Source organism: Phascolarctos cinereus, unplaced genomic scaffold (assembly GCF_003287225.1).
Source record: "Phascolarctos cinereus isolate Bilbo 61053 unplaced genomic scaffold, phaCin_HiC Scaffold_9;HRSCAF=440, whole genome shotgun sequence".
Taxonomy (NCBI): Eukaryota; Metazoa; Chordata; class Mammalia; order Diprotodontia; family Phascolarctidae; genus Phascolarctos; species Phascolarctos cinereus.
The window spans coordinates 244,287,559-244,306,869 of record NW_027556402.1 but is presented as its reverse complement, the minus strand read 5'-3'; the positions used below and the strand labels follow the sequence as shown (position 1 = coordinate 244,306,869).

At 48.2% G+C, this 19,311-nt stretch overlaps 1 protein-coding gene across 3 annotated transcripts in view; it reads left to right on the top strand.

The window, feature by feature from the left end:
• Nucleotides 1-3,535: 3,535 nt before the first annotated feature.
• LRP4 (LDL receptor related protein 4) overlaps nucleotides 3,536-19,311 on the top strand; it is a 63,296-nt gene continuing 47,520 nt past the window's right edge. For 2 of the 3 annotated variants that reach the window (XM_021009813.2, XM_021009812.2), the window contains exon 1: nucleotides 3,537-3,907. In XM_021009813.2, coding sequence (XP_020865472.1) covers nucleotides 3,838-3,907 — 70 coding nt within the window. In that variant the 5' untranslated portion in view covers nucleotides 3,537-3,837. Of the gene's footprint in view, nucleotides 3,908-19,311 lie in introns of all 3 variants that reach the window. The other variant, XM_021009814.2, reaches the window with a different exon arrangement.

The following is a 19,311-nucleotide window of genomic DNA, read 5'->3' as shown; positions in this document are numbered from 1 at the left end:
ATGCCTTCCAACTCTAAAGCCTCTGAAGATAACTTTCTTGGGAGGTTTTCCAACTGAAGTTTGAAGGGTATGGTGTTTCCTTTGCAGATGTAGAGATTCTTTTTTTAAATCCAGTTTCTCCAGAAATGATAAGTGTTCCAAGAAGCCCTTAGCAACCTACCTTTCCCTCTGGAAGCTCTGCTACTATCCAGTCTTTCATCAGGAGTGACAGTGGAGGTTAGTGATGGCCAATGACCTGGGCCTGATTTGACCCTGACCTCTGGATAGAGTTCAAGTCCCTGGAAGGAGGAAGAAAAGGGGGCATCCTTTACAAAAAAGCCATGGCCTCTGTTAAGACCCTTTTCTCATTGGTAGGGCTCAACAAGTCCTTTCCCAGTGGCCTGTCCCAACAGACAAAGCAGGAAGAGAAAAACAGGCAATTTTGGCAGGGCTTTTCAGCATCTCTCACTCCAAACAAGAATGTCTGAGAGGCCTGGTAAAAATAAATATTGCTTAGAACTCCTGGCATGGGAGAGGTTTCTGACAGCCCAGGCTTAGCTTGACCCTGGGGGTGATCCAGGCAGGGTCTATCTTCTGAGTGCCTTATCTCTCCAATGATCTTCCTAGTTTCTGCAGCCAGAGACACCTTGGAAGGATGGCCCTTGCTACCATGGAGGTCAGGGGACTTAAGATTGCATGGCAGAAACTGGCACTTCTTGAGCCTGAGTCTAGCAAGGGGACCTCCTCAGTCTCCTTTCTGCCTCTCCCCAAAATCCCACAACGTATGATGCCTGAGAAACATCCTTAACATCAAGAAGGGGAGGACAATTTGTAAATGCCCAGTCCTCTGAAACCATCAATCAATCACTCAAAAAGCATGTATTAAGCACCTACTCTGGGTGCTAGGCATTGTGCTAAGCTAAGCACTAGGGCTGAAATGACAAAAATGAAACAGTCCCTACCCTTAAGGAGCTTATACCCTAAACGTGGAAACATGTTTGTATAGAACAACACGCATGGAGATGGGAACTTGAGCTGTGCATTCAGTGTTATATGGGACTCTCATATGAGGAAGCTCCTTCCACCAATGCAGGTATCAAACTCAAACAGAAAGTGAAGGCCACAAAATCATACATAAGGATCCCTGCAGGCCCCATATTGACTTAGAAAACCCCATTAAAAAAAGAAAAGAAAAGAAAACCACATATTCATATTATCTATGTTCTATTATATTTTTATTTATTTTGTGGGAGGGCAGGATAGGATTAAGGGAAATAGAGTTAGTTTTTCACAACATGTCTACTAAGGAAGTGTTTTGCATAACTGCACATGTACAACCTATATTGAGTTGCTTGCCTTTTCAATGAGGGTGGGTGGGGAGGGAGGAAGGGAGAAAATTTGGAACTCAAAGTTTTAAAAACACATGTTTTTAAAAAAATGTTTTCACATGCAGCTGGGAAATAAGAAATACAGGAAATGGGGTACAGAAGTCTATCCTGCTCTACAGGAAAATAGAAGGATAAGAGAAGGGAGGGGGGAGAGATAGAAAAGAAGGCAGACCAGGGGAAAGGGTATTCAGAATGTATGCCATCTTGGGGGTGGGGGGAGGGGTGAGAAATTTGGAACTCAAAAACTTGTGGAAGTGAATATTGAAAACTAAAAATAAATAATTTTATAAAAATTTTTAAATATATATATATATTTATTTATTTTGTTAAATATTTCCCAATTACATTTTAAGCTGGTTTGGGCAGCACTCAAGAGTGTTGTGGGCTAAGGGGGACAATGCAAAGGCATGGGGGGAAGGGGAAGGTGTAAGTTATGTCTTTGGAACAGCACTCGCCAGGAGCAGCTAGTGGTAGAGATCATGGAGAGGGTTAATGTATAAGGAAGCCTGGAGGAGTGGGAAAGGGGCCAGGCTGTGAAGAGACCATAACCTCGAAGTCTTACCCAATAGGTTAAAATAGAAGTCTTCATAGGAAAGGTTTAATGAAAATCAGCTGGTGGCCAAGCTTCCATCAACCGCTATAGGAGAGGGCAGAGAAGGAAATCAAAGACCGTGTTAAGACCTTGATCTATACACTTCTGTCACCTATATGTGAGTGGAAGCAGTATCGCCCAAGTATTTTCTGTCCTCAGTGGGTGGAGATGCTAGGCAAAACCTTTACAGAGGCTGTGGCCGGAGCAGTAACCTCTTACCATTTTCTTGCTGCTTTTGCAGAGCAAAGAAGTTAATATTACCCATGGTAGGAGATGGTTATTTGAAGTGAAAGCCTCTGAAAAGACCAAATGTCGACACATCCGATTGGAAAAATGTACTGACTTCTTCTGTCAGGAATACCATTCTACCCTTTACCTCAGTCTCATGGGCACCCCTGGCCCCTAGCTAGAGATCCTTAGTAGGGCTTGAATGAAATTTGCGGAGGTTTGCAAGCCAAGTAGTGTTGGCACCCCAGTGAGCAAAGGGAGAGAAGTGATCCTTAGAGCCCCGGGGAGGTCAGAGACTCGGGCAAGAATAATAAAACAAGATCCCACCTAGGAAAAATGGAAGTTCATGGGGGCAAAATTAACCTGAAACATTAATATTCATCGGAAGTGGAGCAGGCAGGAGGGTTGAGGAGGGGACAATGAAATAGAGGGGAGGTTTGTAACTTGATATAGTATCCAAAAAGGTCAGCACAACTGGAGGGCCCCATAAACTAGGACTTGGGAGAAGACAATTTTGGATTAGGGTGGGGGCTGGGGAGGATCTGTACCTAGGGGAAAGGACCGATTTTTCTGTCCCTTCGGACCAGGAATTTCAAGAGGGTGAAAAGGCAGCTCCCAGGAGGTTCTCAGGGAAGAACTACATGCGCCTGGCCCCATTCCGTGACATGTGAGCCGGGGGACAATCCCATCAGGAAATGGGTAAATGGGAAGGGGGAGGTGATGGAATGATTTCGCCCCAGACCGACCCTACCCAGACGGAAAGCTTGACCCGGACGGAGGACTATGAGCCGGGATAGGCGCTCTGAGACCCCCGACGCCCCTCGTTTGATTAAGGACGAGAGGATTATTCATTAGCAAGTCCTAAGTATTCAGCAAACTCCATAAAGTCTGGGTTTGGGGCCCGAGGGGGCCGGGGTCACGTCTAGGTGACTTGGGTTAACTATGCTGCTGCCCTCCCGGGATTCAGATCCGGGACCTGGGGGACCGGAAAGTCACAGCCCCGGGGCTCTGAAGAAGTCCAGAGGAGCCAGGAGTCATTCTGGGGAGGGGGAACCGTCCATGGGGAGCGCAGCGGATTCGGGAGGCTGCCCCTCAGGGGCGGGCCTAGGGGAGCCCCTGCCCCGGCCGGGGGCGCGAGGTTGGGGTGTGTGGGAAGAGGCGCGGGGCAGCCACCCAGGGCTGGGGGCTGGGGGTGGTGGGCGCGGGGCCCGGCGGGTGGAGTCGGGGAGCTGGGGGCGGGGGCCGAGGGCGGGAAGGGGCCGGGCCGGGCGCGGGGGGCGGGCCGAGGCGGTGGCTGCTGCTGCAGGGGCTGCGGCGGCGGCGGCGGCGGCGGCGGCGGGGGCGGGGCGGCCGGGCCCGGGACACCCCCCCCTCCCGGTCCCCTGGTGGGGCTGCTTGGCTCCGCCACAGCTTCGGCTCCGGAGGCGCAGGAGGGAGCAGCGGCCGGAGGGAGCCCGGGGCATTCGCTCGCTCTCCACTAGCTCGCGGGACGCGCCCGCCGCTGCGCGGAGCCGCCGGCAGCGCCGCGCCGCTTAGCCTGCCGAGCCCAGCGAGGCAGTGCCGCGGCGGCCGGGGGCCCGTTCCCCACCGGACACCCTGTCCCAAGTTCCTCGCCCCGCCCGCACCAGCGGCGGCGGCGGCCGGGGCACCATGAGGCGGCCGGGGAGCTCGCTGCTGTTGCTGCTGCTGCTGCTGTTCGGCGCCCTGCTCCGCGCACACGGTAAGCGGGCGTCCCAGCCCCGATCGGGAAAAGTTTGTCCCTCAGTCCCCGAGCGCTTCGGGAACCGAAGTAGAGCGAGATGGGCCAGGACTGGGGCCTGATCCCCGAGATCCCATGCTGTGGGGGCGAGATCTCCGAAGGTCCCCTCACATTGAGATCTGGATTCCCCACCACACTACGACTTGGATCCTCTTCCACTGGGAGCCAGATTCCTCCCAACACACACACACACACACACACACACACACACACACACACACACACACACACACACACACACGGACTTGGATCCCCAAGAATCCCCCCACTGCACTGGAACCCCAAAACCCCAAAGACTCCTGCACCAGCCTCCGCATACATCTTGGAGAGCACCCCAGTAGGATTCCTGCAGGGGCTTGAAGCTCGGGACTGGGATTGAGTGTCCCCAAACCTCCCCTGACTATTAGTGTGGCATGGTTGCGGGTGGACACCTCCGACTCGCCTTTCCTACTTCTACTCTTTGAAAGAGCCAGGGGTCTGCTTCAATCTCCACTTGTTAGAAGATCTCAGTGTCTGTGGTCCCGGGGAATGTGCGTAAAGGAAAGGGGAGGGAGGGCGGGGATGTTCCCGAACCAGAATTCCCTTCCAGAATTTAGGGAGAGCTGGTGGGTTGGGAAGGGGAGCTCGGTGGGATCCAAAGGAGATTCCGAATACTTTGTTAGGAGAGTTAGAGAGGGCAAGGAACAAGCCATCCTAGCCTTCCAACCTCCCCTTCCAGGAGGGTCCCTGGGCTGTGCTTCTTGGCGGCTGCATCTCCCTCTGGGTTGGCGTTGTTTGGGGTTCCCTCTGCTGGATGCTACCAATGGGCTTCCTGCCCTAGATCGCTAGGGGGAATCGGGAAGGGGGGTGGGGGAGGCGGAATCGTGCAGCGAGATAGGGAGAAAGTCTCCATCTCAGTCCCTTAAACTGCAGCTGCCAGCCCCCCCTCCCCCGTTCCCTCAGCTCCGAGAACCCCTGGCCCATGCGAGGAGACAGACATGGTGGGAGGGGATCTGTTGCTTCATCTGCTCCATATTAATAACTTGTTTGGGGGCCTGCAAGCGAAGCGTCTGCCGGGTGAGGCTTGAGTAGAATGGCCTTTCCGCTTGGGCTGGGCAGCATGGGGGGAGTGGATGCATCCCGGGGCTCAGCAGCCGCCTGGACAACTTTGAGCTCCTTCCCTGAACTGCATACCGACCCCCCCAAATCCCCAATCAGTTTGGTGATCCAGGAAAGGTTTGTGCTCCAGTACCCACTGACCCCCTGTCCTTCAGAGTAGGGGTCCGTGTGTCCCAAGTCCCGGAGGCTGCGTGGCTTCCCCTCACAGGTTGTGGGAGAGCTCTGGGTGCTCTGCTCGCCTTCAGTAATCCCAACCCCAGCTAGAGGAGCCCTCTGTGCGCTCCTGTTTAGATGATGAAGCTTTGTTTTTGTTTTTGTTCAATGGCTCCTTGCTTCTCCCCCGCTCCCTCTCGGCCTCCCGGGCTCTGTGCCTCTCCCGGCCGGAGGAGGAGTGAGTAGCCTGGCGGATTCCCGGTTCTCCCTGTGCTGTGCTCTCCCCCTCCCGGGCTTTCTGCTGGCAGGTTATTTGTAGCCTCTCTGGCGTGTTGGGACAGCAGCCCTACCCGGGGAGGAATGTAGCTGCTCATCCCACCAGCCGGGCCCCTTAAAGGGACAGCTGTACTGGGCTCAGAGGGGAGGAGAAGAGACTTTCCTGCCTATTCCCCGAGCAAGTGCCCAAGAGATCAAGGGAAATCAATGACCCCAGGAGGGCGGGAGGGAGCTGAAGGCCTCTAGAAGCCAGACAGGAGGAGATAGTCTCCCTCTGTGTCGGTGAGATAGGAGCAGGAATGGCCCTGGCATTTGGGGCACAGATTTAAATCTGCAGGGAACTTTAGAGGCCTCATTTTACAGAGGAGAAAGCTGAGGACGCTCACACTTAGTGCCTTAAGCACTTACTATGTGTGAGGCCCCTCACTGCAGCTGGGCCTAGGGTTAAAAAAACTGAGGTTGGCATGAACTTCCATTTCAGTTCCCCAAATTGAATTTTGAGGGGAGGTAGCATTGGTTGTTTGCATTGGGCTTGCTGTGTTCCTGAGGTAGATGGGCCAAGCCTGCTTGGCCTAGGGGCCACTATTTAACTCAATTCATCAAGCATTCAGTACGCACCTACTGTGATGGAGAGCATTCTGCCTTGGGCTTGCTGGATAGCACCTGGTATGATGCATAGATTTCTGGGCCTGGGAATCATGAAGACCCAGGTTCCAATTCCCCTTCAACCTGTAAAGCCTGTGTGACCCTGAGCAAGTCAATTAACCTCTCTCAGCTTCAGTTTCCTCATCAGAGAAATGGGGATGATAAAACCTATACCAAAGGATTGTTGGACCATAGCACATCAATACTGTCCATGGGATTTTCCTGGCAAAGATCCTAGGACAGAAGGGCTTCGGGGCTTAGGATTCTCCAAGGTGGCCAGGCTACAGGTGAGGATTAGGAGGAGTTTGTAGAGTGGGTCCAGGAGTAAAAGCTATGTACATACATAAAGAGAGATGTTTGTAAATGTGGAAGCACTAGGTAGGTGTTTGTTGGTATTATAATTCTTTGGCAAAGGGCCATTGGAGCTTTCTTGGAGACAGGTCAGTGAGCCCAGGAGAGGGCTTGGGCACGTGTAGATCGGCTGCCCCCAGTGGGTGGAGACTTCAGCAACCTCCTAGAGTTGGAGACTGCTCCTGTACCTGTCTAACTCAGTGTGGGATTGCTTGAGCAATTGGGTCATCTGCTTTCATGGGTTTCTGAAAGAAGATTGGCCTGGTGCTAAATTTGTCTTTCCTCTTCTATGTCCTCTTGGATATCGGGTGACAAGCTTGAGCTTGGCACATGGGAACAGAGGTGATAGGTGCACCAGGGCCGGATGTGAGGGCCCCACTGTGCCAAACTTCTGGACTTTCTGAAATGAACAGCCTCAGAGCTAGCAAAGTGACCAAGAGGTACAGGCGATTAACGAAGACAGGGTGTGGTTTGAGACCACGGGGCATAATGAATGAATCTCTGCTGCCCCAAGCTTCTGGAATTTCAGGGTCTGTGGACCTTTTACTGGAGTTAATGTGTAAGCCCCCTCCACATATGGCATCTGTGTCTGTGCCAGGTGCTGATGAGTCAAAGAGGAAAATGAAGTGGTCCCTGCCTTCAAGGGGTTCCCATTCTATTGGGGGAAAAGAACATGTGCACAGATAAGTTAATGCACAAAAAGCTATGAAGTAAAAACATTGTGCCTGCAGGAGCAGGAAAGAGAGAACGCTGAGTTTTGTGGGAGGTGGGGTAGGGGTCAGGAAAGACCTCATGGAGGAGGAAGCTTCCAAGACAGCTGGGGATCTTAGAGGCAGAGGTGAGGAGGAGGAGGAGAGGAGCATTCCAAGCATGGGGGACAATCTAATTTCAAGAAGGGGACAGTGCTAATAACTGGAAGGATCTGAAGAACCTCATGTAGGACCTAGAGAGCTAAGGTTTTACAAAGCAAATGGAAGATAAGTTGGAGGGAAGAGCAGAGAGAGCCTTGCTGGGGATAGTCTTCCTCTCTGAATGAAGTCGGAGGATTATGTATACACTTGGAATTTCAGGAACAGATTTGAACCAGTTAGTCTTCTGATGTGAAATTACCTCTGGCTTCCAGATGTCTAATTATCTTGTATTGAGAATGCTAGGTGGCCTGTTCAAATCCAGTCTCAGATGTGAGTTGGGTGAGTCAGTCACTTATCTCAGCCTCAGTTTCCTCATCAGTAAAATGAGGGGGTTATGTTCAGTGGCATCTATCATCACTGCCAGCTCTAAATTTATGATTGAATGATCCTATGTACATACTTCTGGAGAAGGAAATGGCAAACCATTCCAGTATCTTTGCCAAGAAAATCCCATATGGGGTCACAGACTCGGACATGGATGAAACAACTGAAAAACAACAACGTATGTACTGACTGTGGTTGTGTGTGTGTATTTCCCAATCTCAGGACAGCTTCATGGACCCTTTTGTCCAATTTGACTAGGCTAAGAAATAGTGCTGGATTTGGAGTCTGGGGACCTATGCTTCATCACATAATACATGTAAGTGTAGCCTTGGCCAAGTCACTTGCCCTCTGGGTCTCAGTTCCCTCCTCCTCTTCTGTAAAAGGATCAGGTTGGACCTTTTGACTCCTAAGGGCCCTTCTGGCTCTAAAGTTCCAGTGGCCATTTTCCTGCAGTCCTTGACAGGACAGGGCTCTGTCGGGAGGCTAAGTGGGCGTCACCTTACCTTGAGTGGCTCTGAGCTGCCATCTGGTTTCACAGTAGCAGAAGACCTGCTCCACTACTCCCCAGGAGGGGATGAGGTCTTCTAGGAGAGACGCCCTGCTGGCTGGCCGAGGCGGGCACAGGGGGGCCCTATAAATAGCCCTCACAAAGTTCTGTGGTATCCCGTTCCAATTTCTGTGCAGACAGGGTTAGATTCTGCCTCCTGGCACAGCCTTCCTCTCTTGTCACTTTCCTCCCTTTAAAAATAAAAGAAGTTGCTGCTCTCAGACCTCCTTAAAACCAAATGACAGGTGACATTGATATTACTATTTGTAAGCACTTTCCCTATATTATTATCTCCTCTGAGACTCCCAACAGGTCTGTGGTGAAGTAGGTGTTATTATTAACAGATAGACAAACTAAGGCTCAGAGAGGTTAGTGACTTTCAATGAGTCTCACTGCTAGCAAGTATCCAGAAAGAATTTCAACTTGGGTTTTCCTGATGCCAAGTCGGGACATTATATCCACTCCCTTCCTTTAAAAAAAAAAAAGAAATCTGGATGTAGATCATTAGCTTCAGAAGCAAGCTCCTGGAAGACAGGCACTGTATGCTTTTGTATTTGTATCTCCGGGGCTTAGCACAGTGCTTGGCACTTGGCAAGGATTTAATAACTGCTTTTCCATTCATTCATTCACTTCACTTCACTTACTCCATTGAGTCACTGATTCATTGATTCATTCATTCTAAGGACTTTAGAGATGCTTTAATTTAGCCTCCTTCATTTCACAGATGAGGAAACTGAGACTGTGCAAAGTGGAGTGATTGGCCTCTGGGTCATCGAGTGGCAGAGAACCCTGGGATCTGAGAACGGTGTTTCCCAGGCGTAGCCGTGGCTGAAGGCTTCTTCTATCTCCTCCTCTCACTCCAAACCCAGCCTCCATCACATTAGCTCCTTCCCGTGTGCTACGGTCTCTTGGAAAAGAGGCTTCCTGAAGCTTAACGGGAGTTTAGGGGAATAACTATCTTCATAGCTATGCATTTGTTGACTTCCCTGGCTTCCTTCCAGGGTCAGCTCAAATCCCATCTCCTGTAAGAGTCCTTTCCCAGTGCCCCCCTACTGCTAGTGCCTTCCCTCCAGCATGGCCTCCAATTGACTGTCTCTATCTTATACGTACATAGCTCTTCCCATGTTGACTCCCCCATTAGACTGGGAGCTCCCTGACCCCAGGATCTGTCTTTACCTTTCTTAATAAATGTGTGCTCAGGGCTTAGCACAGCACCTGGAATGCTGTAAATTTGTAATAAATGTTTGTCGACTTGTTCCATTGGAATGGAAGCTCTTTGAGTTGGGGTCATGTCATTTTGCACTTTGACAGATGAAGAAACTGAGGTTCAGAGGAGTGGTTGTGTCTGCATACATTATCTCATTTGAGCTCACAATGACCCTGTAAGGTACTACTGTTGAAAGAAAAATTCTTCATTTGGGTTTTTCACCCTGATTAAGGAGCAAAACTCAGGACAAATAGAATTAAAAGGAGTCAGCCCAACTTTCAACAGTACTGTTACCATTTTCCCCATTTTACAGATGAAGAAATTGAAGCTCAGAGTGGTTGTGTCTGTATATCATGACATCATGCCTTGCTGAAGGAGGAGCTTTACAGAAGCTTGTTGGTTAACTGCTTAGAGAAACTGCCTTGTTTAGGGGATCAAACACTGGATTTGGAGTGGGGAAGTGGGAAGATGGCTTTCAATTTCACAAACTGGGGGATCCTGGTAAACCCTGTATTTTCCCTGAGCCTCAGTTTCTTCATCTGTACAATGGGGAACATGGTAACAGTACTGCCTACCTCATAGGTTCTTGTGAGGCTCAAATGAGATAATGCATGGAAACACAACCACTCTGAGCCTCAGTTTCTTCATCCATAAAACAGGATAACAGCAGCCCACTTCAGTGCTGTTGTGAGGACCAAGTGAGATATTAGTTGCAGGATGCTTTGCAAACCTTAAAAGGCTGTGTGAATTTGAGCCATAATTTGAAATCTGCAATTACCTCCTGGGAGAGCAAGTCTTGAATTTGAGAGGGTCTTGTGTGGCAAGGATCCCTAAGGAGTCTAGGATGGAGGGAGCTTCTGTCTTTCACCACCTGCCCACCCACTCAAGGCCCCAGAGCTCTGGGCTACCTTGGCCAGTTCTGCTTCAATCTTGGGTCTCCCTTGGAGGTCACCTGAGCCGTGGCAGCCTCCTTCACCCAGGAATCATCCAGCTGATCCCTCCTCTGACACATTCTGCTGTGGGTCCCTTGGGTGGGTCACATAAACCCTGGGAGTCTCGCTGGGAAATTGATGGAGTTGGACTCCGGCTTCAGAGGGTCTTTTTCCGCTGGCGATTTGCGATCATATGACCTCAGAGAAAGCCCCCAGCTCCTTGCATTTCAGCCCGGTCATCTCTTTGTTTCCTCCCCTTCACTTGGGGGCCAGTGCTGGGGACTTCTTTGGCCTTGACCGTAACCAAGAGCCGCCCGCCGCAGCCTCTCCACCGCCGCCCGTTTCCTGGCTTCCTGGCGCTGCCTGGCTTGGACTCCATTTTCTTGGTCTTCTGTGTTTTTGATTGAGAGAAAGTAAACATCCTCGGTTGCCCTGGGTACCTTTGAAACCCATTGGGAAGAGCTCGATTCTTTCTTTTACACTTAGAAATCCCCATCCTTGCACCGGGCATCTGTCAAAATAACTGCGAGGGCTATGGAAGTGGCACCCCCCCACACACACACACGTGCCAGGGGCACATTTGTACCCCACCCCAAGTCCGCATACTTAAGGGGACCTTTGAGGTTCCAGGGTAGGCAGCCCCAGGTGGAAACCGGGAAGGCCTCCTTGCAGGGACTTGTTGCAAGCCCCAACTTGGCCAGTGGGGACTTCCTTCCCCCACCCCCCCTCACCTCTGTGCGGAGCTGGGGATCAGAGCTGGGATCAAAGCCGGAAACAAAAGACCGGGGGAGAGAAACCTCCCATCTGGCCCCAGAGGCAGCCACACAAATTTATAATTTATCACCGGGAGTTTGCTGGGACCTTGGAGCTCCTGGCTCCGCCGAGGTTTTGGGGGAGAACCTCCCCCCTTCTCCATCGGCGAAGGCCAGGGAGATTCCAGCTCCTGCTGCTGGGAAAGACACCTGATTTGAACATAGGGTGGGGGAGGGGATAGAAAGCGAGTTGGCTGAGTGCAAAGGCTGGGGGTTCTCCCAAACCCCAGAAACTCCTGTGTCTGCCAGCCCCCCCGGTGGAGTTTTCTCTCCGTAGGGCATCCACCCACAGAATGGGAGTCCCATTACCTTGCTACCATGGATGAAGCCCGAGTGACAGCTAGCTGCAAGATTGGCTACTGGTATGTGGAAACCAAGCGCGGGTGCCGAGGAATTATATCCATAGGCAAAAGAAAATCTGGGAGGGGAATCCCCTTCTCCTGTCCAATTTTTTTGTTCTTTCTGGCAGCTTAGTAAGGGAGGGAATTTCAACTACCAGGCTCAAAGGGAAGGTTGAAAGTGGTTAGATCGGAAAGTCATGTTGATTTCTGATGTAGGGAATAGAGCCCCAGACCTGAAATCAGGAAGATCTGAGTGTGAGTCTCAACTCAGAAGACACTAATCAACTGGGACACAAATTGCTTTTTTTCTCACCATGAGCAAATCAATTATTCTCTCTGAGCCTTAGTTTTCTCATCATAAAATGGGCATAATAATGGCACCTCCCTCCCTCCCAAGGTTATTCAGTTCCATACGACAACAATTTTTTGAGCACTCACTATGTTCCAGTCTCTGGTTTATATAGACCAAAAAACAAAACAAAGCAAAAAAAAAAAAAAAAAGCAAAACCTTGCCCACCTGACCTTGGACAATTCACTTAACCTTTCTAGCCTCAGTTGTCCTCTCTATGTCAAAGGATGGTGGGTCTAAAGTCCTGTTTAGCTCTAAACCCGTATCTTCTATAGGGAAATAATGCGTAAACAGATCATAAGAGCATAGATTTAGAGTTGGAAAGGAGCTCAGAGATCATCTATGCCAAGCCTCTCCTTTTATAAGAAACTGAGGCTCATATACTTTCAATGACTTGCCCAAGGTCACAAAGCTAGTAAGTGACAGAGTCAGTTTCGACTATTCTGGAATTTTTCTTTCCACCATTCCAGGAATATATAGAATATCCCCCAGAATAAATACAAAACCACTGGGCACCGAAGGAGGTGATTCCTGTACTGTGCTTTGTTTTATTTTTTTTTAAATAATATTTTATTTTTCCCCAATTACATGTTAAAACAAAAATTTTTTAAACTATTTTTTAAAGTTTTGAGTTCCACATTCTATTCCTCCCTTCCTCCCCTCTCCCCTCCCTAGGATGGTAAGCAATCTGGTATAGTTCGTACATGTGCAAACATGAGAAACATTTCCATATTAATCATTTTGTACAAGAAGACTCGAATGAAAGAAAGGAAGGAAGGAAGGAGGAAAATAGCATGCTTCAGTCTGTATTGAGACAGTATCAGTTCTTTCTCTGGAGGCAGATAGCTGGCTTCATCATGACTCTTTTGGGATTGTGTTGCATCATTGTATTGCTGAGAATAGCTAAGTCAGTCACAGTTCTTCGTTGTACAATGTTGCTGTTACTGTGTACATTGTTGTCCTGGTTCTCCTCACTTCACTTTGCATCAGTTCATATAAGCCTTTCCAGGTTTTTCTGAAACCATCCTTCTTGTCATTTCTGAGAGCACAATAATACTCCATCACAATCATGTACCACAGCTTGTTTAGCCATTCCCCAGTCAATGGGCATCTTCTCGATTTCCAGTTCTGAGACACCACAAAAATAGCTTTGCATGTACTTTGAAGGAAGGTAGGGAGATGAGAACGGAGAACTTTCCAGGCAAGGCTGACCATGGCCTTCCAAGTAACTGATAGCTTTTGCATTCTTCCTGAGTCTTTGTTCATCCAGGCTCTACATCCTTAGTTCCTTCAGCCAGTTTGCACATGATATAGTCGCCAGGTTACTCACCCTCCTCTTTTGGATGCTAAAGATGTTAACATCTTTCCTAAAATGCAATACCCACAGCTATTGCCACATTTTGAGCTTTCAGCCTGCCGCAAGATTTTTGCCCCCTATAACCTGTTACTCTGTTACACCTCTGGTGTGAGCTCTTTTCATAGCGGAGCTTGGGGGTAAGGAAAGGAGAATACATTTCTACATTACGAACATGTTTGGAGGAAGCCTTGAATCTGGTCAAGGTTATAGTAAATAAGGGAAGAGATGGAGGATGCTCCAAAATTCCCAGCGAATTGCTGCGTTAGGACTTTTTTTAAATGAGGAGAATATCCCTTAGTCTCTTACTTCCTCTCTCCCTTCCTTTTCAGGAAAGTGGTGATGTGATGATCGTCACTGAGTCATAGACTTAGATCTAAAGAGACCTTAGAGTTCATTTAGTCTAAACACCTCATTTTACAAGTGACCATGAGAAATCTGAGGCCCAGAGAGAAGTGACTGGCCCAAGGCCACTCAATGTAAGTGGCAGAATCAGAATTTGAATTCAGGGCCTGTTGACTCCAAGCCTGTTGCTCATTTCCACAGCACCATACTGCCTTTCATTCCTTCCTCCCAGAGGTAAGTGGAACAAGAGTTCTCTGTTCCATATGGTGGCCCTTGAAATACCTGAAGACACTTACCTGGGATGATTCCATCTGCTTGTCTCTAGGTCCTCCAACTGAATTTTATATGAATTCTGGCCCTTGACCATCCTGGTCACCCTCTAGCTTACCAATATCCTTCCTAAAACATGACCCCAGAACTGACCCTGATACTGCAGATGTGGTCTGACCAGCACAGAGGCTAGCCAGAGCATCACCTCCCAAGAAAGACCAGGATATCATGCCTTTCTTGTGCTGCCTAAGATCATCCACATTAGCCTTTTGGCTTCCATATTGTACAGTTGACTCATATTGGCCATTCAATCCATTAAACCCTCCAGATTTTTTTCTTTCTTTAACAATCAACATGTCAGCAGGTAGACTTCTATACTCCAGCTACTGATCTAGGCAATGGGGAGACAAAACACAAAAATGAGACAACTCCTGCCCTCAGGAAGCTTACATTCTACCAGAGAGAAACAACATATCCACAGATAAGTAAATACAAGATAAAGTCAAAATAATGTACAGTGATTTGGGGACAGGGGTGTCACTAATAGCTAGGGGACTCAGCAAAGACCTCCTGAAAGACATGGCACTTGAGTCTTGAAGGGAACTAAGGTCTTCAAGAAGTGAAAGTGACCCAGCAATACAAGGATCTAAGACTCCTCCAAAGGCCTCATGATGGAAAATGCTATCCACATCCAAAGAAAGAACTATGGAATTTGAATGCAGATCGAAGCATACTATTTACTATTTTTTTCTCTTCTGTTGAGTTTTGTTTCCTCTTTCTGATGGTTCCTCCTATTGGTTCTAATTCTTACTTACAACATCACTAATGTGAAAATATGTTTAGTAAGAATTTATATGTATCACCTGTATCAGATAGTATGTGGTCTTGGGGAGGGTGATGGGGAGGAAAAGGGAGAAAAATTTTAAACTCAAAAGCATATGGAAGTGATTGTTGATAAATCAAAATACATTAATAAAAATTTAAAAAGAGAGAGACAGACAAAAAAAAAGAAGTGGAGGTGAGAAGAGAGAGCATTTCAGGCATGGAGAGACACCTGGTGCTAAGGGATGGAGGTGAGAGATGGATCTCACATCTTGTGTGTAAGCAAAGGGAGGGGCTCAAGCTTCCTAACCTTAATGTCATGTATGGGATGGAATGGCATGTAGGGAAATGGCACCTGGGCCTGATTCTATGAGGAGCAACAGTGTGTAATCAGCCTGAAGACAGACAGGAATTGGATTTTGAAGGGTTTCAGTACCAAACAGAGAAAACTGCATTTGTATTTTATCCCAGAAACAAACCAGTCAAGTTTTGTGAGCAGTAGAATGATATGGCTGGACCTGTGCTTTAGGGATATCAATTTAGATTGTTCTGGTATGGAGAAACTGGAGGAAGTAGGACCAAGAAGGAGGCTAGAGGCAAGAGGTGATAAGAGCCTGGACCAGGGTATGAATAAAGAGAGGAAGTGGGATGTGCGAGATATTGAGGAGGTAGAATCCATTACAAGGGCTGAGAGAGAGAGAGAGAGAGAGAGAGAGGGAGAGAGAGAGAGAGAGAGAGAGAGAGAGAGAGAGAGAGAGAAGAGAGAGAGAGAGAGAGGGGGAGAGAGAGAGAGAGAGAGAGAGAGAGACAGAGACAGAGACAGACACAAGAGAGACAGAGAGAAGAGAATTGAAGATGACGTTGAAGGGGCCGATGTGTGTGACTGGGAAGGATGGTGGTACCTTGGTGGAAATCAAGGCTTTAGGAAGAAAGGTGAGTTTTTGTTGTTCAGTAGTACTTCAGCAATGTCTGACTCTTCGCGACCCCATTTGGGGTTTTCTTGGCCAAGATGCTACAGTGGTTTGCCCTCTCCTTCTCCAGCTCATTTTACAGTTGAGGAAACTGAGGCAAACAGGGTTAAGTGACTTGCTCAGGGTCATACAGCTAGTAAGTGTCTGAGGTCAAATTTGAACTTAGGAAGATGAGACTTCCTGTTTCCAGACCTGGCACTCTATCCACTGCACCACCTGGCTGCCCATAAAGATGGGTTTAGGAGAAAGATAAGACCTGTTAAGTTTGAGATGCTTGTGGGAGATCCAAGTGGAGAGATATCCAAAGATAGAGATGTAGGCCTGGAGTTCAGGAAAGACATGAGAACTGGACTATGCAAATTTGGGAGTTATCTGCACAAAGATGATAGACAACTTCCTAGGAGCTAATGGGATCACCAAGCAGCTAAGGCCCAGGACGGAGCCTCAGCTACCCTCATGAATAGAGGGTGGGACACAAGTGATGATCCTGTAAAGGAGACAAAAGTTAAGGTTTTAAGAGAACCCAGTAAAGGAAAGATAGCTAGGAAGGGGAGTGGCCACTCATCAGGGTCACATGCTACTGAGAGGTCAGTGAAAACTTAAAAAAAATGCTATTGGATTTAAAAATAAAGAGATTATTGGTGAAATGGTAGGAATGAAAGCCAGATTGCTAGGCAGAAGAAAGTAGGAGATGAAAAAGTAGGATATAAATAGCTTTAAAAAAAAAAAGAATTTGACTCTGAAAAGGGAGAGATATGGAATGATCATTTGAGGGGATGGTAGCCTCAAGTGAAGGGGTTTTTTGGTTTGTTTGTTTATTTTTTAAGAATGAGAGAGATCTGGTCATGTTGAAAGGCAGCAGGTAAGGGGCCACTGGATAAGAAGAGGCTGAAAATAAGAGAAAATGAGATGATCAAAGGATCAAATTGCTGGAAGAGAGAGGAGGAGATGGGATCAGGGGCACATGAGGAGCTCTTAGCATTGGCTGGAAGAGCCTCCTTGTGCTGTGACTTGGGAGCAAAGGAGTAGAGCCTGGGGGAGAGGTGATTAGGAAGTGTGGAGTTGGAATGGAGAGCACTTGGGAAGGATGGCCTTGATTTTCCTAGACCAACCCCTAAAGCATTGGCATGAAGAGACACCAGCCTCAGCCTTTGCCAAAGCAGACACTCAGTAAATGCTCTGGGGCTTGTATGGCCTTATCTTTACTACTTCCTAGAAGCTGAAAAGAGGGAGAAACTTGCGCTTTTTCTGTAAAATAGAGCACTGAGGGATTATTAAGGAATTGATGAATTGCTTTTCAGGAAGTTTCTGTGGACACAATGTTGAAAAGATGTTTCCCTGGTCAAATGACATGATAATAATGGTAATAGCTAACATTTATGTAGCACTTTACAGTTTTATGTATATTATCTCATCAGGATGGGGAGATAGAAAACTATTCTGTGAAATGAGGGATCTTGGCTTTTGGTCTAGGGAAGATAACAGAGATAGAAGTATATTTGAGTATCTTAAGTTGAATTTTAAAAATCCAAATAGTCACCCACCCTCTTGTTTCACTCTACTACTCACTCCTCTGAGGAATGTGATTTTTTTTTGTCTGTGATTTCTTCAGATATCTAGTGTGGAAACTCCCTCCTTAGATGCAGGTAGCCACTAGTCTGTAAAGTCTCAGAGCTTTGCCTGTTGTCACAGCTTGGTATGAACGTGTCAGAGGGAGGACTAGAACCCCTGGGTCTTCCTGACTCCAAGGCTGGCCCTCTGGCCTGCACCATATTGCTTCTCTTAAGTTAAAGGGTTTGAACTCTCCCTTTATCATCTCGGCCAAAGCGCTAGTGAGAAATGAGATTTAGACTGCGCAGTTGGGGACCCCCAGAGATGAAACGGAAGTTGTCATGGAGACCCTGCCTTTGTGTGTGTGCCCCATCGCCTTTTACTGCGAATGCTTGACCCCCCCCAATGCCGGCCAGAGAAGGGTCAGGCCTGCCTCTGAATTCCCAATAATGCTCTTGGGCAGGAAGTCAGCTCTGCCTGTCAGAGTCCCTTGAGGTTTATTGTCTGTTATTCATCTCTGTGAATACTAACCCCCAGGGATGGGTTTAGCAGACACTGCTGAAGGCTGCCCTTTGCCATCAACCATACTTTTCCCAGGTGTTGGTGTATGCCTTAACTCCTCCATGCTTTCCCAGTCCTGGTGCTTGTTACTTCAGCTTCATTCAGTCATTTCAGACTCGTTGTGACCCCATTTTGGGGTTTTCTTGGGAAAGATACTGGAGTGGTTTGCCATTTCCTTCTCTAGCTTAATTTACAGATGAGGAAACTGAGTCAAACATGGTTAAATGACTTGCCCAGGGTCACACAGCTAAGGCTGGATTTGAACTCAGGTCTTCCTGACTCTAGGCTCAGTGCTCTATGCACTGTAGCGCCCCCCAGCTGCCCCAGCTACTGCTTCTATAAAATAATTGTGGATTCAAATCCTGCCTTTCTCACTTACTAGGTGTGTGACCATTGGGTAAGTCACTGCTCATCTCTGGGCCTCAGTTTCCTCATCTGAAAAATGAGGGAACTGGATTAGATGAGTTCTGAGGTCCCTTCCAATGTTACACCTAGGCTACTTTGACCCCTCAGCCCTAACCCTGCCTACCCACAATGATGTTCTGTTTTCCCCTCCAAAATCAGAGTTGTGTGGTAGACATCCCCCTCCCACCCCTACTAATACTTCCTCCATCTTTAGGCTCATTCCCCCTAAAGGACAGGCTGCTCAATAAGCATTTATTAAGTGCCTACTATGTATATGGCACTGGAGTGTGGTTTTTTTTTTTGTTTGCCTAGTCCTGTGATTTCATCAGTGTAGAGTATTCTTGGCATGTGAGTCTAAGGTAGAAGCCAATTCATAGCAAGATTTCTTATGCAATTTGTAGTCTATAGTCTTTGAGACAGTAGCTAGGTGGTTCAATGAATAGATCACTGGGCCTGGGAGTTAGGAAGACCTTAGTTCAAAGCTGTGTGACCCTGGGCAAGTCACTTAACCTCATAATCCCTTGGAGAAGGAAACAGCAATCCACTCCAGTATCTTTGCTAAGAAAACCCATATGGATAGTAATGGTCTAGGAAGAGTCGGGAAGAGTCAGATGCAACTGAACAAAGTCTTTGAGAGCTGCCTGGGACTCTGAGTCAGAGTCAGTCTGTGTGAACAGGCAGCTCTTGAACCCAAGTCTCCTGCATTGCAAAGCCAACTCGTTCCTTCCACCATGCCCCATGCTTCCTGGGCTCTTGGGATACAAAAATTAAAAACCGAAGAACCCTTTTCTTCAAAGGGCGCACATTCTTGAGGGAGGAGGGAGTTCAGTGTGGTCCATAGGATACAAAGTAGTCAGAGAGTGATGGTGGCAAAGGGGAGAGCCAGGGCATGGAACACTTGGAGCAGGGAGAGGACGATGGGGTGTGAGAAGTCTTAAGAGAGCACCTCATCTGAGCCTATAGGGAGAAAAGGCTTTGAAAGAGTTGGAAGTTGCCAGCAGTCTCCTTCAGGGGGACTTGACCCTTGGAGGAGGAGGTGGGCAGAGAGTCTGAAACTCTTCACCCCCCTGATGCCCAGCCTGGCCCGGGGTGTTTGACTAGGTCATTTAAAGGGAGGGGAGACTTTTGTAGGGCCTGAGA